The sequence below is a fragment of the Tetrao urogallus genome (assembly GCF_951394365.1).
Source record: "Tetrao urogallus genome assembly, chromosome: 20".
NCBI classification, from domain to species: domain Eukaryota; kingdom Metazoa; phylum Chordata; class Aves; order Galliformes; family Phasianidae; genus Tetrao; species Tetrao urogallus.
Genome location: NC_136833.1, coordinates 7,657,894 through 7,682,894, shown reverse-complemented (window position 1 = coordinate 7,682,894; position 25,001 = coordinate 7,657,894). Strand labels below are relative to the sequence as shown.

The 25,001-nt window shown below is 39.8% G+C and overlaps 1 protein-coding gene across 1 annotated transcript in view; it reads right to left on the bottom strand.

Moving 5' to 3' along the window:
- MED13 (mediator complex subunit 13) overlaps nt 1–25,001 on the bottom strand; it is a gene marked incomplete at its 5' end in the record, with an annotated part of 46,881 nt that overhangs the window by 7,641 nt on the left and 14,239 nt on the right. The window contains 14 exons of the mRNA XM_079545161.1: nt 182–349; nt 1,624–2,540; nt 3,764–3,960; nt 4,316–4,530; nt 4,708–4,798; nt 5,911–6,032; nt 6,284–6,368; nt 7,279–7,495; nt 11,138–11,836; nt 12,831–12,941; nt 13,240–13,402; nt 13,945–14,139; nt 15,032–15,229; nt 16,309–16,454. Coding sequence (XP_079401287.1) covers nt 182–349; nt 1,624–2,540; nt 3,764–3,960; nt 4,316–4,530; nt 4,708–4,798; nt 5,911–6,032; nt 6,284–6,368; nt 7,279–7,495; nt 11,138–11,836; nt 12,831–12,941; nt 13,240–13,402; nt 13,945–14,139; nt 15,032–15,229; nt 16,309–16,454 — 3,524 coding nt within the window. The remainder of the gene's footprint in view (nt 1–181; nt 350–1,623; nt 2,541–3,763; nt 3,961–4,315; nt 4,531–4,707; nt 4,799–5,910; nt 6,033–6,283; nt 6,369–7,278; nt 7,496–11,137; nt 11,837–12,830; nt 12,942–13,239; nt 13,403–13,944; nt 14,140–15,031; nt 15,230–16,308; nt 16,455–25,001) is intronic.

Sequence of the window (25,001 nt, the reverse complement as noted above, 5' to 3'; positions counted from 1 at the left end):
AAAAAAATATTTTCTGCTCCTGCAAAGAGAAGAACTCCCCCCAGTCTAATGGCTCTCATTAGTGTAAAGAGCCGTCCAGATGCTGTTCAGAATTCCAACAGGCTGGGCAGCATCCAGACAGTGAGGTTTGGTGGCCGGATCAAGCAAAGGCCAGCAGACAGGAGTCTACACAGCAGCTTACCATAAGAGCCTCTGCCAGCCATTTTGTGGAACTGCTGCCACGTGAGGGGGCCTTGCACACCCCATGACCGGACCGTGCGCTTCTTCTGAATGGCGTCTTGAAGAACGGGCTGCAGTGAGAGCAGCATACGAAGGATGTCCTGGGAACACTGCATGCTCACGTCCACAACTGAAAGGACAAAAAAGCTGTCAAGGCCTGCCGCTACAGTAGGGTAAAATACAACTTCCACAGATCCTAAGACACCTTGACTTTAGACAACTGCTTTCTCCCAAAAAGCGTGTGCTGTTCATGCAGGTCAGCCAAAGGCCAAGATAGAAGTTTGTACACAGATTTAGAGTTTTCTTCTTCCTCACTCAGTCATTTAAGAGTAACAAACAGTTTCTTGTCTGTAGAGTTTCTTCTCCTGAAAGCCTTAATATCTTAGCGTTTTTTACTTCTTAGTCTAAAATCACAAAACAAAACAAACTAACCACCCCATCAAGCTGTGCAAGTTAAAAACTATAGAATTGTCCCCTCCCAACAAGGAAGTTTAGGCAGTCTGCCACCCAGTGCTCACTCCAGAGGAGCCAACAGAAGCTTCTGACGTGGGTCCATTTCATCCTATTCCCACCACTATGCCATCTAACACACAAACTTTAAGAATAATGAAGTAAAATTTGTTAGGGCTACAGTTTCACAGCCTTCCTTTAAAAAGCATCTTGACATTTTTACATCCCTAACCACCAAGGTCACATAATACCAAGTGTTTTTTCTCCTGGGTGCCTGAAAGCATTGATTTATCTAGAACCAGAACCAGGGACTTAATAAACTTTAATGCCCCATACAGATACACAGAAACCCATTCATGCTTTGCTGTTCACCCTCTTTGCCCTCGCCAATGACTATTAACTGCAGCTAACTCCTTCAAGTTCCATGTTTTACTGTTTACCCAGCTATAGCTGCTACTTGAAGGACTGCTTCTGAGAGGAGAGGTAGATATGCAAAGATCATAGGCTGTACCATGAGACAGTACATTAGCAGACAAGGCACAGAAAGAGAAGTCCAAGCGCGTTTGGTAGATCCAACGTACAGCAAAGGCCACAAAGAAGCACTGTTTACCACACACACCATTAAACTACCACCCCCTCTTACAGGGGGCAGAAGCCAACTGAATCACACATCTTTTCACTCTACTACAGTAGCCTTTCAAGGCACAGTCCCCATTTGAACCACCTACACTTCCCAACACTCACTCATTCCACAGAACCTCTATGGATGCAGTCACCACGAGTTGCCTAAAGAATCATTGTTGTGAACACAGTTCAAACATGTTTGGAACAACACTACATCTATGCACACAGGTGGAAAGTCTGTTTTTTAAGTATCCAGTAACCAACAAGGAAAACACACAAATAAAAATTCATAGGTGGACAAGTAGTAAATAAGTTGTTTTCAGGATTTACCGTTTCTTTTTGACCAGTGGTGCAAGCAAGTAGTTTTCACAAGTGCTTCATCAACTTTCCCTCCTGACATATTGTCCATGAACTGGCGTCCATGTTCCAAGGCTAAGTAGCAGTCATTGCAACAATCCCTTTCTTCTACGCGTACCAGGTTGCTAACTGCACCGACTTTGGGAATAGGATCTTGATCTGCTGCTCCAAACGGTGAGAACAAGTTGGTGCATTGATCTTGCAGCAACAGTATTAACTCATCAGGCAGTTTCTCCGGTTCTTTCAGTCCTGCACTGCCATGTTCAACAGAAGTAGCTCTGAGAGCTTCAAAGCGTTTTTCTGCTTCTTTGCCACACTCTGTGTTACGACCTAAAATATCTAATTCATCTTCAAGAAACAGCCCAGAACTGTTGCCAAACTTCCTATTCATAACAGCACTGAAACCACAGGTACACCGATACTGGGCCTCTTGTGTTGGATCAGGAATGTAAACTCCAACATCAGCACCTTTGATGTTCATATTGCAAACGCATATGCAGCAGCTGTCAAAGTTACAGTCTTTGAAGAGGTTCATTACAGACTCTGAGAGGATGAGATTCACGTACAGACTGTGTGCCTCTGGGATGGAAGGCACAGTTGCAGGTTCAACAGAGTTAAGTGGTCTACACGTTGATGGCGTGGAAGCTGGTGAGTACAAATCAGAGTTCTCGTATTTGACTGACCCCTGCGCGCTCGCCGGCCCACCAGCTCCACGAGGAGTCCGAGGAGTCCTTGGTGTTCTGGGAGTTGGGAAACGAGGGGTGGAAGGAGAAGGGAGAATCCCAGCTCCACCATTGCTGGGTGGTGCGCTACCCGGGGGCATTCCAAACGGAGTATGAGTCTGCGGCGTGTATGCAGGGCCATACTCTTGATCCATAGTGCTTCCGTCACTGATAGGAGCCACGAGAAGAAAGAAATACTTTAAATCAATTTCAAAATCAAGGAGTCAGTCTCAAATTGCTAAACAAGGACCTCCCTAATTAATATTTGCTTTTTTTTGAAGTAGTCTTTCACAATCTACAAAAAGATTTTCATTCCCTAAGGAACTTCAAGTGTGTTTGTTCTAAATGACTTTGCAGAATTCCCATTGTCAGTGCTGTTAAAGAATCCTCCCCCTCTTCCTTTCTTGTCTTTTTCTTTCCACAAAGCTTCCAGGAAACAAGTGTAGACAGTAAAAACTACAAGTTCTGTGGATACATGGAGCCTAAAGGGCACCTCTTTCTTTTCATGCTTTATTTATATGTTGTGTTGACACACAACATTAAGAAAATATACTGGGTATACCAACAGCAGACTCAGCCAGATCCACGAGGAAAATATCACCTGGAAATGTTTAAATTCTTTTTTTTTTTTCCCCCCTAAGCAGCTGAATAACTCCAAAGACCTGCAAGACTGATGAGACTCGAGAACACACTGATTATGAATAGCCTTAATAGAAGCAGCAAGAGCATTTACACATAAATCAAAATTCACACACTTTTTTCAATAAATACACAGCCTCCTCATTGCCTAATCTGTCTATAGAAGTTACTACTGCAAAAGAGAAGGAAGAATAAATATTTTCTTCAAGTGCTGCCAACAAAACCATCACTACCAAATGCAGATTACAAAAATGCCTACTACTGGTGTTACCAGGCAGTGGTACATAGTGGTAACACTGGACATAGCTTTCAACCAAAGGACATGTTTTTTCTGGTCCCAGTATAGCTGACATGATGGCTATTTAAGAAAACATTTTAAGAAACAAAAGAATCACCTATGAAGCCTTTACAGTACCTACAACACCACTGCAAAAAATAGTCCCAAGTTTACATGCATCTTCATTGTTACCATCTCCATTACTTATTTAAACACTGGACTTCCACCATTAAGCTTCCCCAGCAAGCCTTTAAATGAGACAACAACTAAGATGTATGCACAGTTAAGAAGCCATTGAGAAGGCAGCCTCTTGAATAAGGTTTAAGTGTGAAGTTCTATTAAATCTCCTGTCAGTTGTCTGAACACAGGGCCTTTATAAATTTTTCTCGTTATGTGCATAAAAAAAATATAAAATGGAGTACTTGCTATGTTGTCAATAACTTCAAGTCTTACAAAGATTAAAGATAATTCATACCTATCTTTGATAAATGGCATGGCAGGTCCTGGAGGAAGCAAATCCAGCTTTCCCACAGTCCAGCTCTGGCGATATATGCACTCTTCTGGCAGTTTGATGGGAGGGAGACACTGGCTGGGAAGTGTTTTCAGTGGTGCAAACATGGAACATCCCACTAAGGCTTGGCAGTTCTCAGGTTTATAAACATAAGAATAATCCTGGAAGTTATACACAGTAAAGCATCAGCATGCTAATTAGGTTATATCAGCAATTAAAACGCTTCTTAAAAAGAATGGCTGAATGAAAGTTGAGATTTACACATTTGTTGTTTGCACTCAGAAATGATACCACTATGCATTACTTCAATTTACTGATGGCTAATTTGAGATCACGCTTTCTTCAAGTTTAAAATATTAAGTAGTACATGGTTTTCTAGATGCCTCTTACCTACCTCAGTGTAATACAAGGCACAAATTACAAACTGCACACAATTTCCCACAGTTCTTATTCAGGATTAATTCATAGATTGAACAGTACCACAAGAAACATATCAGGGCTATCAACACTACCTACCTTTATTTCAGCAGGTTTGGGGCTGCAAAAACCCTCATCTACTTCAATCCTGAATTGAGCTCCCATACTGGAACTATTCCCTTCAAGTACTGTTCCTCCAAGTGTAGTGTCCATACTGCCATATTCCTTGTTATTCATGTTCATTGGAGAAAATCCCATGATGTGTTGTTCCAAAGAAGGTGGAGTTGGATACATTTTATGGAGATCTGCAGTGCCTAATTTCAGATTAGAAGTTCAGATTAGGCTTTAGAATACGACAACATTTAGAGTTATTTCCTTTGTCTTAATATTTCAGTAGGGCAAAGGAAGCATATGCTTCCAAATTCCCACAGCATATTAGCAATTAAATGTTTAAAGCTAGTATTCTAATTAGAGAAGAAAATAAAGCGTACTTATGCATGACAGTGGATCTAAATTTCCTGCTTTTGCCTCTTTGCAGTTGGATTTGTCATCAGCACCATTCACTGTTCTTTTAGATCCAGGCTAGGAAAGAAGGGAAGTATTGTAATAAATCATTTCAGACACAAATGCATTCATTTTTCCTGCTAACAGCAACTTTCACGTGTAGTGGATGTGCAAAACTGGGATTATAAACAAAATAAAATAAGCTGAAGCCTAACATTAGTATTTGGGGCTGTGCTTGTAACTCAGAATGCTCTCCCATAAAATCACAATGCTATTAAAATGAACACCCAGTTACAAAGTAACTCTCAGCCTGTTAGCAGACACTAAAAAAGCAACTAAATAGGGCTACCTACAATCTCTCAGATAAAACATACATACTCCCAAAGCCATGCTAGCATTACTGATGTTACCACACGAATAGAATAGAGAAACAAGTGCTGGAACAAGAGGTACAGGGAAGAAAAGGCATTGAAATTGAAACAAAAGATATTTTACAATGTTTAGACAGTACTGTAATCTACAGAAAAGAGTCTCCATGCTGAAAATCAAATACACTTGCTTTATGCTTTATATAGTAATGACCTTTGATGGCTATTAAGATCCTTCACACAGCTCCCATTCAAGCTGATGGGTATTTTGTTTGAGTAAGGGAATATAGATTTGTTAACTGAACAAAGTCCAACTCAAAAAAGACAACTGATTGCTAACAGTACTGAAACAGAACTGTAGAGATGATGAATTCAGAACCATTGGAGACTGCAAAAGAAACTGCATTAAGAAAATAACTACTGCAATGAAGCATCTTATTCTGCAGAATGTCCACATTTAAATTCCTGTTTTCCTTAATGTTTTTGTTATGTTTCAGTATCACCTGTGTTGACAAGTTAAACAGTACCTAGGCCACAGGAAAAGAGCACCAGGATCAGTGCCAGATCTGTGAAACTATAACTAGAGATATGAATGTCAGAAGCATATGCTGACTGTGTAGTAAAGATATAAACAAGTTTTTGATCTTGCGTATCAGAAACGATTGCATGCATCAATCAGAACAGTGCATCTGCTGTATCTGCTGTATCTGCTATAGAGAAGTCATGGCACTTGCTTATTCACATGTGTTGTAAAAGCCAACACATACACATTCCTTGCAGTTTTTTGTCTAGCTGCTACCATTACTTTTGCACATCACTTACTGTTAGCTCATCCTCATCAGAATTGAAGAGATTGTCAAGGTCAGTGTAAGAGACCACCAGGTCTGTTTCATGGATCAGGCTGGTTGATGCAGTGCGAGCATGAGCAGCAATACGTTGGGCATCTATAAGGAATAACAGATTACAGAAACACTGGTGATAAACAAAACTAAACCACATTTCAATTACTACTCTGACAGCCAAAAAGAAAAACGTGTAAGATACTTGAGTGATACTGAGAACAGAAGTGAGATCCCTACAACTTCATTACGTTTGGATTTTATAGCCATCTTTTATCTGCAAGGTTCAACAAGTAAAGTATGTTACTGAACAGATTCTGAACCAATTACAAGAAGAAAAAAAAAAGCCTCTTTACCTTGTTTGACAGAAGGACTAAACAAAGACATAGCATCCTCTCCTTCATGGGACAGAACTGTAACACCAGACGTACCGTCCTCAGCCTATTAAAGAAAAATGTAGGAAAGTTTGCTTAAAATCAGTTTGGGTGAAGGACACTTCATCTCCCTATGGGAATTCTTGCATGTATCAGAAGGATCAGGTTCTCATTAGCCTTCTAGCCCAGTAAGGTGTAGCCTGGGGCTCTGGTTAGCAGTACCTGCTCAGGGAAAAGGAAGTCTGCAATGCACAATGCTATCAACACACAGAGGGAGAGCAAAGATTAGAAATAAATTGTAGCTTTTGTCTTGGGGATAAACACTTTAAATTTAAAAAGCAAGCTGAGGATTCTTGGTACAACACCTCACTGAAAAAAGCACATTATATCAAACACTATAAATTAATTATACTGGTAATTATTAATGAAACTTGATACCAGGAGAGCATATGATAAAGAAATTGTCCTAATAAGTGAACTTATTTCATATGCAACCTCCCAGCACAGCTGTATTTTCTCCCTTTCTGGAGGTGTAGGGATGTAGGTGGTCCTTCTGCTTTAAATACAGCCTCACCAAGTCAGCATTAGCTAAAATACAAAAAAAAAAAAAAAAAAGTGTAATCCACTTCCCAGGCAACTGTTCAGAGCTCACCCCAGCTACCCTCAACCTTTCCACACACAAACAAAGCATTTGCCTTGGTTTTAACCTCTTGCACAAGCACCTGCTATCACCCATTTCTAGATAAGCACATCTCTGTTGGGATTCAGCTGTGTTCTCCTAGCACAAGCCATCAGCCCCAGTGCAACAGCACCAGCAGTGTGCAGTCATTGAGGGAACGCTGCTTGCTTTCATTGGTTACTTCTGCTTGAATGCACGTATTTAAATGTACTTCTTAACACATAGGAGAAGGATTAAAACTGTATTTAGTGACTAAAGCAATTTTTTCAGTCTCTGATTCGCATTCTCATTCCCTTACCTTGTGTTTCTTCCCAGTTTCCCTCTCGATGTTCTGTCGGTCTTTTTTGCTGTCAGGAAATAAGAACTCCACGTCACCTTCAACGAAGGCATAAGGATCAATTTCAGGTTCCTGGTCAGCTTCTGACACTACTGCTGCTAGGTACTGGTTTTTACTCTGATACTGCTGCACCAGTTCATCCGAAACCTTTAAAGGCTTCCTACATTGCACCATTAATCTGTGCAGACAAAAAAGGACAAGATATTATTTATCACTAATGTGCAAATAATGTTGCTATCATGCAGCCCCTTACAAAAACAACTTCATCTTTCCTTCTCCCTTTCTTCCCTTCCACTCCAGCTTCAAAAAACTTTTTGGGAAAAAGACAAAATCATTAGTCATGTAATTCATCCTCCATACACGTGTCAGCTCCAGCACTGTGACTCATTCTGACCAGCTCTCCTCAAGCATTGTCAACCCAGATAAAGATTAGTAATTCATCCCAGGCTATAGCTGTCACTTATTATGAAGTACAAATGGATTAAACAGTCCATTGCCACTGAAGGAAACTCACCAGGTTAGAAAATTACTTATTGCCATTCCCCATCCACATCTAAACAAATGGTCAGAAAGAAGTGGCTCAAGTTTTCCGTATTTTAAGAATTTAATTCCCAAGCATTTAATTCCACATAGAAAGACAGTATGTCAGCCTTTCCAGTAACACCTGGCTGTGCCTAACCAACAAACAATGCATGTCAGTTGGTTTGTTGGAAACTAAGGCAGGCTATCCAAAAATCCCAAGAAATAACAAATGCTGCTACGTTTAGTGGTCACTTATGTCACTCCTATAAATACCACATGAAGGTCACAGCACACCAATATCTAATTTACTAAGAAACAGATTTCTCACTGTCAGCATTTTTCTTTTTGTCATTCTTGGAGCCAAAAAAGGAGTTGATAAGCACACAAATTAAGTTTTTGTAACATTCATTGGTTTCACCAATGTAATATTGCACAAGCAAAAAGAATTTGGGAAATATAAAGCCATATTATGAATATTAGCTACAGATATGCCTCTCTATCTTCTACTTTATATATCACAGTGCACAGGAGGTACCATGGGAGGAAGATATTTCCTCAACAAGGCAATCATTCCAGCAGTGTCACACCATCACAGCTGTACAATTTCTTCTTGCTCAGAGACCCTCTTCATCCCAAACTGACACAGAACAGCCAGTAAGAAGTATTCACAGGGATTTCACACATGAAATCAAAAGGCATTTTCCAAGAATGAAGATTACAGGTACTTTGAGTCCAAACACAGTTTCCAGCCCATCTATTCTGCACTTGCTTAAGCCACTAGTTAGAAGGAAATGCTACCCCATAGGAAACTAATGCCCCTCACAGTTAGCAGGGCTTGGTTTTGACTGCCTAGATACTATCTGGAGATCAGAATAAGGCTTGCATTTCTCCTTGAGGAGACCAGAAAGCAAGAAAAGTGTTACAGAACAATTCAAACCCCTAGACCTTGAGATTTTGTAAAGAAAGATACACAGTTATTCCTGAAGAATTTCCTCACTGCCTTGTATATCCCTGTCAACTTAAGTAGTCTGCAAAAGGACACAGTGGCAGTTTTACTCTGTCAAGCCTTCCTAGAAATAAGCTTTCCAAAGAAACATCTCACAGCCAACAACATCAAATCCATCTATGCTGCTCGTGGCAACAGCCCCAGTAAAATCTTTAACATCGCCATTACCCCCAGCCAACAGTGCTGTGAGCGTGGCTTCATGTCAAGAACCATTGGCATTTATGTATGGAGTAGCACTCAGAGCTGAGAATTTCATCCTCTATAAATCCCACAGAAGGAAGAGATGGAAGACAGCTTTCTAGGAACAAGGAATTCAACACCAAGAAAAGTACACAGCAAAAGTGAGCAGCAGCTTCCAGTATTTTCTGATGAGCAGAGGAAAAGAAATTAATGGTAAAATACTCCAGGATAAAATACACACACACACACACACACACAATAAATTGTTAAACTACAGACCATGCAAGGAAAGATCATTTCTTGAACAGAAAAAGGAAAATACTTAAGTTAAGCATGTCTTTGGCTGACTGGAATTAATTCAGGGGTGAAAAATGCAAAAATCCTATAAATTCACATCTTGAAAAAGCTGAGGAAAAAAAAATAAACCTAGCTAATGTAAGTTCTTAACAGTTAGAAGATACAGCTTAGAACACGTGTATGACAACAGACCAACAGCTACAGCAAACGTATCTCTTCTCACAGCTTTCCTATGCAGCAAATGCAGCACGACTGCTCTCTGTAGCTTTCCACTGCCAGCAGTGAAACAGAACAACCACATCAATTTTCAGCCTCGCAAGGAGCTGCTTCAGCTCTATCACAAATTAAGCACACCGTGTCCTGGGGGTGGAAGGGAACTCAATTTGGTATCGGTCACGCTGAGATTCTCTTTTCACCTGAACAAAAACACAATTCTGGATCAAAATAATCAACGGCAATTGAGTTGGCAGAGGCAATTCTTGGTGCACTCGCAGTGAATTTTTTTTGGTCACTGATCAGACCCCTAAAACCAAAGTTTGTCACCTCCGCGCCTACGACTGCATCAGTACAGTTTACACAACTATTCACAGCCCTATCAGCACCTGTTGCTTCCCATTACCACCCCTATCCTGCAGCATTCCCACTTCAAACTACACCTTCACCAGGAACTGAGCTAAGAGGGATGGCGAGAAGAATTTCTTAAGCAGTTTGACAGCAAAGGAGGCAACACAGAGGCAAGAGGCTTGGGCGGGGGGGGGGTTCTGCAAAGCTGTTTTTTGTTGTTGCTGTTGGCTTTTGTTTGTTTTTAAATTGTTGTCAGTGGTTGTTTTAGGGTTTTTTTTTTTGTGTTTTTTTGGTGTTTTTTTTTTTGCTTTAACTGGGAGAGAAAAACCACGTTGATTCATTCTGCAGCAAAACAAAACTCACACAGCTACACCCCTGCTTTGATGGAATCAATACAAGCTTTAACACTAAAAACACTATTGTTGTTTTTCCTCAACTGCCTCTAAACTTCACAGTTTATCAACACTTAGACAATAAACCACCACAATATCAGCTTAAGCAAAAATAAAAAGAATTCAAAGATCCCAGACACATTTCCTGTAGCTTCAGGCCTGTGGTTTTAAGACGGAACCAGCATGACTCTCAATTTAAACACGCTTCATTTAATGAATGGGGGTTTTCCATCTGATCTGAGGCCCAAAACAGTAAGAGCAGACAACATTGGTCACTTGTTCCATTTGAATGATAACCTGAAGCCCTTAAACCTGCTAAACAACAAACCCAAGTCACAGCAAGAACATGTTATATGGAATCATAGAATGTTATATATGTTACATACTCTTGAGAAATTTCTGGTATTAGAAAGTAGTTGTCATCCATATTAGAGTAAATGCCTTCCAGGAAAGCAGATTAGCTTCTCCACTGTTCTCAGTCATTTAAATAACCAGCTTTCAAATTTAAAGAATAAAGACAAGAGCAGAACTGTTTGGGACCGTGAGTCTCAATTTGGCTACAGATTAATCTTTGAGCAGAAACATAATATTCATTATCATCTGCTAATTCAGAGATCTAACGAGGAAAAGCTGGAAAGTCTTACTACATATTTGACTGTGCTTTGTGCCCACATCTCACAAGTATTACATCCTTATGGACAGACAGCACTGAAAACAAGGCTCATTCAGCAATGCTGCTCAAGCTGATGAGAGCAACATTATGCTTTAGTGTCAAGTTTGTTTACTGGGAGAAACCACTGCCTTTGGCCTTTCACTTTCTCACTTTCTCACATTAGTACAGTAACTAAGTATTACTTACTCTGTAACTGATGTTATGTTCTCCTGTCCAGCAGGTATTACTGGATCATCTCTCAACTTATCATTTGGAAGCTGAGGTGGTAAGAATTCCATATCCTTTTTCTTTGGAACTTTGTAATACTTCCAAGTAGTATCAGCTTCATCTTCCTCCAAATTCACTGCAGTACCAACATACATTGTAGGCTCTATAACTTCAGGGAATTGAGCTGGAAAAGGCTGAGACAAGCCATCGAGTCTGTCTTCCATTGCTTTTGCGGGAACCAAGGGATCTGGCGTTGGCATCTGGTAGAAATGTTGACTCTGAGGAGTAGAAGGAGCTTTAGTTACCCCTTCATCAACTACATCACATGGGTGAGGACTAAGTGGTGGTGGCTGAGGTGAATTTGCCATTTCAGCATTATGCATCTCAGCATTATGCATCTGAGGAGTCTTTGCTACATCATTAGTTCGGATATTTGAAAATCTCACTTGACTGTCTGGTGCAGTCATCACAAGCCTCTGACTTGCTGAATCTGCCTCCATGGCAACATCATCACTGATAGATACACGATGATGAAAAGGAGTCAAAGGGCGTTTTTGTGGCTTATCCCCTTTGTCTTGCTTCTCATTTGTCTTGTGCTTTGGAGCTGCTTGCTGTTGCTGGCCCACAGGTGGTGCCTGCCCCTGTTGACCTGAATTCCTTGGTTTGAGATTTTTGTGCCTGCAGAATTAACACAGGGGAAAAGACTTCACGTTAATCTTTCAAATGTGCCTATCATGGCTTTTTCACTAGGTGAGAACTGGTTCTAAGTCATTAAAAATGTGATTATAGAAATCCAAAACCGATACCACTTTGAAATGAAGCTGCCTCTGACCATAGCTTAATTTGAATGACTCGAGTATCACTGCAATATCTCAGAATACCAATTTAAAAAATGGGAAAAGCTGTCCTATGAGCCCAACGTGCACACAATCCTCAAAGGCAGTTCTAAAATATCATCTTCCACTAACAGAAATAGATAGTTATATGAACAAAACGTTGCTTTTAACTTCCACCAACACTGCTAAATCAATAGAAAAAAGCTAAGAATTAGCAAGTGACTTCTTGGATTCAACCAACAGTGTTATGCAAGCCCCCGTGTTAAGGAGTTAGAAGTCAAGCTGTCAGTCCCACAAAAGCTACAAAATATTTTGCACCTTTTGTAGCTATTTACCCCTGAGAAAGGTTACATGCCTCCACTGCATTAATGCAGATAAATTGTTTCTTTCCCCCCCAGCCCCCCTCCCCCAGTATAAATGCACTTGAGATTAAGCATTTCAACTTCCAGTTCAAGAGACCAACTTTCAGGATGATCTAACAGAATGGGTGACACAAAACAACAAAGCCTAGAATTAAGCATGTAGGATTATGCTACTGAACTGCAGGGCCCGGGTACTCTCTGCCACTCTTCCATTAGTAAAGTCACAAAATACACAGCTCACATTGAAACCAGAAAGCTAAAACATATTTCAGTAAAGGAGAAAAATGCATTTCTTTCAACACGCTACACCCTCCAGACATGAATTCTGAATATTCTAATACTCAATTTGCAAGGTAATAACAGTAACAATTTAAATCAGAACAGTTTTGAGCCTATGCAACACTTCAGTCACCTGAACATTCTACAAGAGTGAAACTTGGGTGAAATAAGCTGTGAGTCTGCCGAGTGCCATACCTTGAACAATTGCAATTTGTCCTCTGTGTGGCTTCAACAAAATCCCAGGATGCTACCTTGTCAGCTGTCTCCTCATCACACAAGCTGTTTGATGTAGCAGAATATTTCCGCCTATGATTCAGTATGGGAGAGTTATTTGAGATCAGCACATATTACCTTCTGTCAAGCCTCAAGAACAGTTTTGCGACACAGGATTCAGCAAAGAAATTATAAACAACCATTTATGGACACATTAAACTTGAGAGATAAGCAATCCACTAGCTAGGAACAAATTAACTCCTTTAAAATGTGTTATAACAAGAAGAAAAACACATTCTACTAGCAGACACAGCATATTTACCACAGCTACCTTCTACAACACACACAAAATATCACATTTCCCTCTGTATCACAAAGGGAGAGTACATACTTGTTCTGAGTTCTATTCATATTGCATTCTTGCCAAACTCTGTCCACCACCTGATTGGCCAGTTTTCTAGGTATTTTGCCACCATGATGGCTAGTACTGTCAGAGATAAATCCATCAGAAACTGAAGAAAACTTCACCCATTTCTGGGCAGACTGAGCATCAACTGAAAAGCAGTCACAAAGGAAAGAGTTTTAGGCAATGAAGTGATATGCTCACAACCACTATTCAATTCAACCAGCTCTGGAACATCAGGTAAAATAAGCATCTTCTTCAATTATAGGCAATCAAAACAGACAGAAAGTTTAAGTATAGCAAGAAAAGAAAAAAAAAAGACAAAAACCCAAACCCACAACCCCCCACCACAAACTGCTCACACATCCCTCTTCTGAAAAGAAACAAAAAAAAAAAAGCCACACTATTTATAAAGCTGTCTGAAACTACTGCTAAGTCTTACCTGCTTTGACTTAACATTTACTGTTCACACGCAGCCTATTGGAATCTCAACTACAAAGAAACGTCTGAGGACTGTGAAAAGGCTGAATGCCATCTTGCCAATTTCTGAGCTGCACAACAATGCTTATAAAACTGCTCCAAAATGCTTGGATACACACCACACACACAGAGGAGGAAAGTAATAGACTACACAGCATCAGGTACAAGAGCTTGATCTAAAGAAATGTCCACACAAACCGAGTTGCATTGTACCTGTTTGAACTTCCTCAGGGGATGTTGGAGGAGTCAGAGTGACTGAGGACATGGCAGGATCTCGTGTGGAAGCAGGCACTTGGTGGACACCCAAGCAAGTAGTTGAACAGTGAGACGTCCCAGCAGTGCTGGGAGCAGGGATGTCTGTTTGGGGAACCAGGACGAAGCACGCTGGATACACCATTCGCACACCAGCTAAGAAGGAAAAGAAAGCAGGCCTATTTTACAGCTGTTCACCAACAACTTACATTTAAAATAGCCAACAAAGGATCACCTTACCAGTTGCTCTTAAATTTACCAACCTTGCACAGTCTATCATCATTACTTTATGCTTTGCTTTATTATATGGAAGATTTTGGTGAGTGAATAAAAAAGGTTTATTTTGTATAGCCAGAGACAGCCCTGTCACATGCATCCAACTACTTGTGTTCATCTTTTTTTTTCATTTATAAAGAAAACTGAAGACAACATTTTTTAAGCATAATATAAAACTGACAAGATTCCTATCCCCATCAACATAACAGTCTCCAGCTACCACTGCAATACAAGCTTTTAGCACATATTACAGAGAAATGATTACATTTGTTGGCAAATCAAAGGTCAATAGCCCACCGCAGACAAACAAACTACTGTGTCCCAGGAGCTTACACTTTAGGAACAGCAGCAGATAAATGCAGTGCTTGAGTACATTAAGTTCTTTAGGATTGTGGTTTTGAAGAAATCCCTGAAAGGCATGTCTGTTCTGTTTGAATTTGCACAGATTCCGAAACAGCACAACGTGCTTTTGATACATCTCAGATGCCAACAGTGATAGTCTAGTGGTTTGTTTGTTTTGGGGTTTTTTGTTTTGTTTATAATATAAAATCAACTGTTTCGCTTCTAAGGGCACAAACTGAAACTCCTCACCCACCAGGTCTGCAGAACCCAATTTAAGTAACCGTTCATTTCAGACAGGCCTGAGAATAAACTAGAAGAGCAAAATGGTCACAAAAAGTTGCAAAAGAACAAAAGCTCTGAATGCAAACGTGACCCCACTTCAAACCTAACCTGTTAATTTCAGTAATCAAAAGACAGTGAGAGGACATACCAACAAGGACTTCAACAGCAGCTAAAGAATCATCCTCCCAATCCATGTCTTCTTGTTTTTCCTCAGACCCCTCCTTCAAGTTCGAAGTGACAGGATAGAATTGTTTCCATTCACCAATAAGCTTTTTGGTAGATGAATCAGAGAGCTTGAATGACTGCCCTGTGAGCGTGCCATTTAATCCAAAGGGACTTAGAATAACTAAAAAGATAAACAGAAATAAATTAGATTGTATCTAACCAAAATTTGCACTTGCCCATTAAAACAGCATTAGTGTTATTTCAGCCACACCAAATTAACAACTTACCACTGGCAAGTCAGAATGCAACCTGATCACATTTTACTACATGGCACAAGTTGTAGGCAATGTGTATGCAGTTAAATGTACATGTACTGTAAGAATCAAGTTACCACAATTACAAATTAATCTGTTTAAACAAGCAGCAATCAAGTTTTGATCTTGACCAGCAAAGACTCTGCAATACACAGGTGGGATAAAGAGGACCATCTCAAATTCTGGCAGAGTTAAGGTGTTTCCCCATTCTTTTGTTCTGCTGGGTACTGTAACAACAATGCCACATGTATAGAAGGAAGTAATCTGTTTCATGTTTAGTCTTGTCCATATTAGGAAAGCACAGCTGCTGTTAAATTGCATTCAAAGAAAGCAAGTTTGGACAATGAGCATTAATAAACAAGGGCAGCACGTGGTCATGCAGGAGAAGTGATTTCTGTAGCCAACATAAGTGTGTCTAACATAGGGAATGATCAAACAGCCCACTAACCAGACTCAGGCCCCATCACTCCTTTGTCTTCGAGAGCATAGCCTGCATCTGCTGGTGGAACCAAAGGAATTTACAGGCAAGGGAGAGCCAAATAAAAAGGGGGAAGGGGAGTGAATAGATTACTTAAGTCAGGGCAGAAATGGACTCCTAAAATAGAGTCGAGGAAGGTAGGTGGGGGTTATAAAGCATGTTGAGAACACTGTTGAAAAAGCTAAATATTCGAGTCACCAATAGGACAGCGCTTGGAAATTAAATTTACTGTGCCATAAATCACTTTATTGGGCAACATGCCAGAAGAGGAATATGGAAATCATCCACCTGCAGAAGATCTGAGATAGACCAAATACTTAACCAGCTATGTCAATACAGCAGACGTTTGAGTAGAACACAACATGTAACATCCCTGCTCCCACTCCCAGCCTCTATCAGAAATCCTCACTCTGAACAACTCAAAGGACTGATTTATTTCAACAGACATTAGTGATAAGGAAAACCTACCTTGAAAAGGGCTGTTAGACTGCTGGGCAAGGGTGAGGTGTTCTTCACTAAGCAGATACACAGGTTGATGCTGACTGATCTCCACACTGGTGCAAACATTACTATCCCCATGTAAGAAGAAGGTGAATGAGCAGGACAAGTGCTCGCTGGGGAGAGGAAAAAAGCAAATCCTAAGTATATACATCTTAAAACAATAGGTTGATAAGTTTTTTTGCTAATTTGAAAGAATGTCATTCCAGAAGTCTTACTTAATTAGCACCAAAAAAAAAAAAAAAAATCCATTCTATCTGAATAACAAGGAAATGCTAAATACACATTCCTTGAAGTACTTACAAAGTATTTCAGTTTAAAGATAAAACCAGAGATCAATCAGGAGGGTTGATCAAACAGGAGATGCTAAGTCTTCAGTCTCTTTAGACTGAGATTTCACATTTTGATTTCTGGAAGAAATTTAAACTCTGCTTTTTGCAAATCAATTAAAAGTAAACTCTGACAATGTTTGTATAGTGTATTTATTTAAAAAGCTGCAAACGTATTTCTGAACATTCATTAATTTTAATGAGGTCGTATCTAGTCCTCTTGCCACAGATTCAGTCAGCAGAATTTATATTTTAACATTTATATATATTTTAATTAAACCTCAGGCAAAGATTTGGAAGGAAAGAAAAGCAGAACCCAGTGAGCAAACTGCAGAAATAGTGCATCTAAGTGTACAGTTACATCTGAAAAAAAAAAAAAAAAAAAAAAAAAAAATCACATATATATATATATGTGACAATTTGAGTTCTATAGCTATAAGTTATCTCAAGTGTGTGACAGACCAATAGATGCTCATAGGAAGACAGGCGTTAAAAGCAAGATGCTGTTCACCTAGGACATCAGATTAGAGCCAACATTTCAGCAATAGAAGGATGAAAGTCAAGGAGAAGCTTAAAAAATCCTTCATAAGCTACTGATCAGAAAATAAATCTTTCTTTTTAAGGAGGGCAGCATCAAGCACCTGCTCAGTCTCAGGAAAAGAAAAGATACAGGTCAAGGGAAACAGACTAAATGAAGCGAGTCAAAATAGCAGATGGCAGTGCGTTTTTGCAAGGTCAAACAGAAAGGCACTTCACAAACATACCCTAAAAAGACTGTATGAATGCAACATCACCTTTTGCCCCAAAAATAAAATTAAATTCTGTCGATTGAACAAAAAAAGTCCCCAGGTCATAGAAGAACTGAAGTATCCCTATTAAAATAAAACCTGCACAGGCGTGGTTACCAGATACACGAGTGTCACTGCCAAGGCATTTCCTCCAGCAGGAGGTAGATGGTAAGAGACTGAACTGTGTGGGGAAAAATATTTCTGAAACTGGCACAGCCTGTTCTATGTCACCAGAGATAAATTGGTTTACTGATCCACACCCCAAAGAGCAGCCACCACGATGGGCACTGCAACAAGACCACTGCTGTAGTGTAAAATACACGACTCTGACTATCAACAACTTAAATTTAGGGACCCAAAGCTCTTCAAGGATGAGAAAACCCACAAACTGGTTGAGGAGGAAGAGCAAGTGAAGCACAGGGTTTTTTTAATTACAGTAACTGAAAGCTGCAGGCCATGAAGTGAACCAACAGAAATCTCTATGGGAGTTTGCCTTGACTGCACCACGACCATTTTCAAGGTGCATCAAACCTGTGACAGTATGCTGAGCTGCCCTTCAATTTTATTTCTTTTATTTTTAAAGAACAAAAAGAGCCAGGATCCAGACATACAAGTGAGTTATCACTATTCATTGACAACTACTTAGCATAATTGCTTCAGTAATCCAGCTCAGGACAACCTACTCCCTGCACATGAAAAGCTGCCCAGGAATCCCAATAAAGATAGTTGACAAAATCCTGTGGTGTTGGAGCTCAGCATCATCTTGATGACTTCAAGTTCAAGCCAATCCACACGGTTATCAAACACCACCGAATTCCTATATAGAAATCTCATTAAACTTTAATCCTTATGCAAATAGTTGAAGACTGATCTTGTCCAATTGGATTCTACTTTCAAAATATTGGGTGGTTCAAACTGAAATAGTTGATAGTGTTGTTGGTCCCAAGTGACAGAAGCTTAGCATACATGAGGAAGAGTTAAAAATAAAAGCACATATTCTTTAAATACACTTTAAATGGGATTAAGCTATGTCTCTAGTTAGCTCTACATTACTACACAGATAAAGGGCAGACATCTGTACTATTATCTGAGAGAATTCAGATAAACCAAGACAAAGAGAAGCATCAGCATGATAACAGAAGCACATCAATTCATTATGCTGCAAAACCATACCTAAATAGAAGCAAAAAGTCAAGGTCATCATGCAAAAGCCACATAAAACAAACCAAGAATTTTTTACATAGTGAAAGAAAAAAAAAGGCATTCCTCCCCACATTCAGCAGGTGGGAAGTTGCCATCAAAATTTCATTAGTAAGACAGTAGCCATTGTTGTTACCAACATCATTCAAACTGGCATGCAACTGCGGCATGAAAGCTGCAAGCAAGCTGTTTCTATGGGAGGAAAGCAGACCCACTGTGCTACAACTGATTCTTGCAAACCTGAACATCAATCTATAACCCTGAATTAGTGAATAGTCTGAACATGAAATAAAAGCTATGCACATCACCTTCGATATTTGCCTCCGCATCTACAGTGATGTTGTTTCATGCACAACAGAATAAAACTGCTACATAGTAGAAATAGAGCAAAACGCTGCTCCTTAAACACGAGCTGAGGGAAAGATTTCCACATGGTATCTCCTGAAAACACGGATCTTCTTATCTAAAGCTTAAAGCGAAGGGTAGAACTAACGCTTCATGTACTCAAACACCGCATTAATTTTTGTCCTAACTAGTCACACTCCAAAACCCTTTCTTCACATGTAACATCGTTGGCACTGTGATATTACACAGCTGCAGGAAATACAGGTGCTTGTAAAAAAAGTCACAAGAAATACAATAATAAAGCCAGAAACACACTGAAGCTCTTTGTAAGGGGGTGGAGAAGTGGTGGTAGGAAACATAGAACCAGAGTTCTAAGTGACCAGCAGTACCCATGCACTCCATTTTACAGACTAGCAAGATACTGCAAGCATGCTTGCTTTTTGTTAAGGTTTTTAACACCTTTGCACATTCTCCAGTTCTCTGTATTTCCAGAGATTCATTGCTGCCTCAACCTCAGCTCCAGAGTGCTCTCCTCAAACCCTTCCAAAAGCTATTAAAAAGATCCCGCTATTTCTCTAAATTCCTCTCCTGTTCTCAATGATTCACACTGCAGCCAAAAATCCTAATCAAACAAAAAAAGCACAGTAATTAGCAAGTCCACTTAATTGGTCAAAACGCATTTCACTTAAGGGTAAATAGGCAAATTGCCTTTACAATTTAGTCAAGCACACAAGAACAGTGAGAAAATTGGTGGTTTCCTGCCCATCAATACAGAGTTCAGCCTACGCTTCTATTTGCAGACTTGTTCGTTTCTTTAAGCAGCTCAAAAGATCATTAGATAACCTGTGCAGAGCATCTCACCACTGCAATACAAAGAACACCTGTAGCACAGTGCTCAGAACTGACTGTACGTGCAGAGGGCAGTCCTTGAGGAGCAGACAGACATCCCCTCCCAGCACCAGAAGCTTGTCTTAAAGCTGCTGTTCACAGCCCACTCACTTTCTGTTAGTTTTTCGCTATGATCATGCCTTGCCACATGTGCACATGTAAGAGTAGTGCACAGAATTTTAAATAAAGTTCTGAAAACAAACCCTAATTCTGCCCAAATATCTCATCACCTCGCCCCACCCTGAACAGAGAGTTAATTTCAGGGAAGTCCTAACCATAAATTGTTAATACTTATCATCCAGTATTGGTAACTGGCCACTGAATTATAAAACGTCATCAGAATGAGCATTCCTGATGAATGGAAAAAAATAAAATCCTTCAGAGGTGGAAGATTATGTGAAAAGCAGCTGAAATTCATATGGACAATTTCAATAAATTTCCACTTCCACCTTTGTAAGAGAACTGGAAGGAAAAGAGGGGAAAGCACACCAAGGAAGTGCATATACATGCTTCTGCATCTCCATTAGCAAATATGAATGCATCTCCTTGATAAAAAGATAATTGGGTCTGAATTTTTCCCCCCTCCCCTCCTGCAGTTGCATATCTTCAAATTGCCTCACACACATCAGCTGCACCAGAACTTCCCTAATCCACACTTCAGTGGATTACATCGAGTCAGCACTGTGCTGAAAGGCAAGGAGACTGCAACAACATCAACAGCAATGAGAAAGTCTCCAATTAAAAAAAAAAAAAAAAAAAAAAAAAAAAAAAAAACCTACAGCAAATTTGACGTTAAATTCAAGAAAGCATCCAAACGTTTCCACTGGAAGTGTGACTGCTTCTGTTTTTATAACTACCACCACTTTCCTTCCTAGATTGCCTTTCTAAATTACTTCAGAGCTGAACCAAGTAGCTGACCATGCCAGAGTGCTTCCAGCCTACCAAAATACCCACCATATTCTCACTATGTATTTTTCTACTCCCATTTTGTAGATCAGGAAAATGGACACTGCAAAGCTAAAATTACCCTCCCAGAACTAATGACTTACACAATTACTTTTCAGTTGGGAAGAACAGTTCATTCAGGAGCACAAACACACCAGATAGAGTTAATATCCTATTAATATGCTTCACTGTTTCTGTTATGTTTGCTAAAAATCAGTATGTAGTGGCCAACAATCCAAAACATCAGGCTGTTTTGACCACAAATCATTGCACTGTGACTGGCTGACAACGGCCCACAGCAGCCACTGCCCAGGGAACTCCCAGCCAACGCATTCTATCTGCCTAAATGAAAGCATCTCCCAACAGTTATTCCTCATCACAGCCAACCAGGGGTGGTATGTTATTTAAATAAACTTCAGCATCAAGAAGTTTCTATTTAAAAGATAACAGTTGCTTTCTGTAGTGAATTAAGTAACCAAATACTTCTGAAAGAAAATCCTTGCATGCTCAGTTATTCCGTTCTTGGTTAGCCTGTTGCCTGTTTTTGTTGGGGCTTTTGGGTTAGTTTGCTGTTGTTTGTGTTTTTCCCTCTTTAACTTCATTGAAAAACAACACTGCAGCAACCAGGGTAGAACAGAAAACAAAACAAATGCCAAAGAGCAAGTCTGGGGGAATTGTGTACCTGAGCACAGGCTCAACCTGCACTACCACTGCACTCTGATCTCTGCTCTGCCTTCTGTTATCCATCAGGCAGCACTTCAGGCTTTTCATGGTGGAGAAGGAGCAAAGCTGCTGAGCCACCTGAGGATATCTGGGCTCACTGAACACAACAGGAGCTACTCCCTCACCACAGCCCACCTACCACCCTGCCTTTGTAAGTGCTTGCTCAGAATAGTTCTTGGGGACTATATCCATCTTCCACAAATAACCCGTAATGCACTGATGCAGAGCAGCTTCCCGTGCTGCCACATTCACACCTTCACTGCTATTTTAAGTGTGGAGTCTTCAATTCCTGCTCACCACGCCATAATCCTGAATTAGGAGACTCCAAAACCTTCATTCAGACTAGAAAAGAACAGGAAATTAAATATGCTTTTGCTGTAATAAGCAAAATATGAATGTAATTAAAATACTAAAATTAGGTTGTTCCATTAAATCAGCATTAAAAAACAAAAAACATGAAAAATATGTGGTGGTTGTGGGTTTTTGCTTTGTTTTATAATTGAAGAAATGGAAAAAAACCCCCGTAAGTCTGCCTACCTGTCCATCTCAATTATGGAACACTCTGGGAGCTTTCTTTGTTGTCTTTCTGTTGTTGTTTTATTTTGGGGGGTTATTTTTGCTTGTTTGTTCAAATGCTGGGGGGTGAGGGACACAGAGGATAAGTTCTCCAGGAAGAACATGCTAACATACATACTCATTATCACAGAAAGTCGTGCTGCTATGTCAGAGCTGGAATCATCATTAATCAAGTTCACAAACATGCCTCTCTTGCCCTTGGCTACAAGTTTCCCCATAACATCAGGGTTTGCATCAGCCCCTATCACAGGGTCTGCACTTCAAGCAGACACAATGGCACTAATATCCCCAATGTGAAAGCTCGAGGAACTCTAAACAAATGCACGTCTACATTTTTCTAGCAAGTTACATATTCTGTTTCTTAACATGAAGTAATAGCATCTCAAAACACAGATGCTTCTCCAACTACTGACACAAAGATGGCACAGCACACATCTTGCTAAGCATCTCCCAGTAACTCCCTATGGTCATGAAGGTAAACATAGCAGAAAGCTGATTTTGATGATAACACAAAGCAAAAAACGTAGCTAATAGCTAAGCAGAAAAACTTTCAGCTCAAAGCACATCATTAATGACTACTGTCAAAGGCTCTCCAGAATATTTTTCACATAGCTAAGGACATTCTGATGTTAGCTAGAAGTTAAGATAGATCAATTTGTTTATTCCATAAGCCAGCCATGTAATCTACAACAAATACTAATGTAGGAAGTAACTCATCACAGAATAAGTCACAGCCACCCTAAAGACTTCTACATTTAGTTATTAATTACGTTATTAATGAGCCGAGCTTCACCCCTGTAAAAAGGGTTGAAACAAAAAAACAATTTTTAATACACAAATAAAATCATAGAAGCAAAGCTGATCTTTCAGAATGCAAGAGGAACTTTAGATATGTATATGCACATAAAACATATGCATATTTCTCCAGGTAGAACAACTGTAAGTAATATTTAGAAAGAAAATACCTGGTTTGTGTTTCAGAACTTAGATGAGACTAACAAAGCTGTTACCTTACATTTTAGAATCCCTGCATTTTTCAGGATGCAAATCTCAATTATCTCAACTCGTGCTTCACAAGGAAGTATATATATGTGCTATAAAGAATATAGAATTTATTTGGAAAACAGAACAACCAGATTTTACACTATTTCAAAGCAACAGCTTTCAGTGAGTTGCTCAGCCCCATTCCGAAACCTTTAGAGACCATCTTGTTAAGCCAGATTTTTCCAAGCTGAAAACTGAAATGCGTTATAAAATTTTCATTTGACAAAATCTGATATGTCTGTATGGCTTTTGTATTACCTTACTGCTCAGTGAACAAATACATAGGAATTTATTGTTGAAAGCTAAGAACCGAGAGCCATATTGCTACCAGTTTTTCCTAATGAGCCAAACTAGCATTGTAACTTAAGCCAAATAAGAGAAAACTGCTTTCTGATGTAAAGTGCTAAATTTGTCTGCTTGTAGTCTCTGTAGCAACCCAATATTCCAAAGAGACAATCATGTGATCAATGCTCTCAGCTCCTGCTGTTTATCCTGCACTGTCCTACTTACAGCAGCTCTCAATTCCAGCTGTCTACAGTAAAAGGAAAAACATCACCTGCTCTCCTGCCGGTACACGATGCCAGAACAGCCTCATTAGAGCTGTTGTAAAAAAAATGTTGACTTTGTTTGATTTGAAGATTAACATAGGGAGGAAAATTACACAGCAAAAAGATTGAGCAGACTTAAAAGATGGCAGAAAATACTCCAGTAGTAGCAAAGAAGAGCCACTTCATTTCAGGTATTAAGGTTTCAAGTTAAACATACAGAAATGAAGGTAACCCACGACTACAGGTTATTGTATTTTATAGTTATAACTGTTACTATGTACAGTTAATTCTCAAGCATGAACAAGATCTGAGTTTTAGCACTCAGAAATGCTGCTCCTGAAAAGAATTATTATTAATAGTAATTTGGAGCATCCTCCTTGAGGAAGCAAGAAGAGCTATTTCATTGCTACTGAAAGAAGTCCCCGCAGAAAACAGGGAAGACACCAAAGAGGGGAACGTGGCAGGAACCTGGGCTGCAGCACTTCATTCCCTTTGTCCTAAGGGCAGCCAAGGCCAGACAATAGCCAGTCGCTTTGAGTAACTGCTGTTACATTACCAGCACTCCTGAAGAAGGCAGCAATTGCTACGTCCCAGTTAAAAAACTGCTCCCCTGCACAAGCCATGGGCATTTGGGACTGCACAGCTGCCAACACACTCATGAAAGATGCCCACTGTGGCTGGTTTTACCTTTTCCTCTTGGTAAGGCAAGGCAGAGGAAAAAAGCACGTGCGTGTGTGTACATACACATATACATACACAAGACACAGACACACACACAAACACACACGAGGAATATTTCTCAGCAGTCATTTCCCTTGAAGCTCTGTACTTGCATTATATAATCCCTCACCCAGGCTAAGGTCGAACAGCACAACTTGTGAAACTTGTGCAGCAAGTTTTATTTTGTAAGCTATGATAAGCTTATCGCTTGTGTTTTTCCAAGTGGTGGGAGTGTTGTGTTTGTGGGTTTTTCTTCCCCCCCCCCCTCCACATGAACAGATCAACTTGTTTACTATTTAAAAGGAATCCCACCAAATCAGTATTGCTCAATTATTTGCTTACTGGTGTTCCAATTATGTTAAAATTTAGCAAGTTTTACTTATTACCTAAAAAACTGCAGCAGATGAGCTCCACATGGGCCCTTCATACTTTTCAGTAGGAGTGTCAGATTTAATCTTCATTAAGGAATTTTGCCTGGAATAGCATTTACTCTGACAAGTTTCCTAATAATATTTATGCTAGGTATATGCCACTATTTTATCATCCAGCTGGCAGGA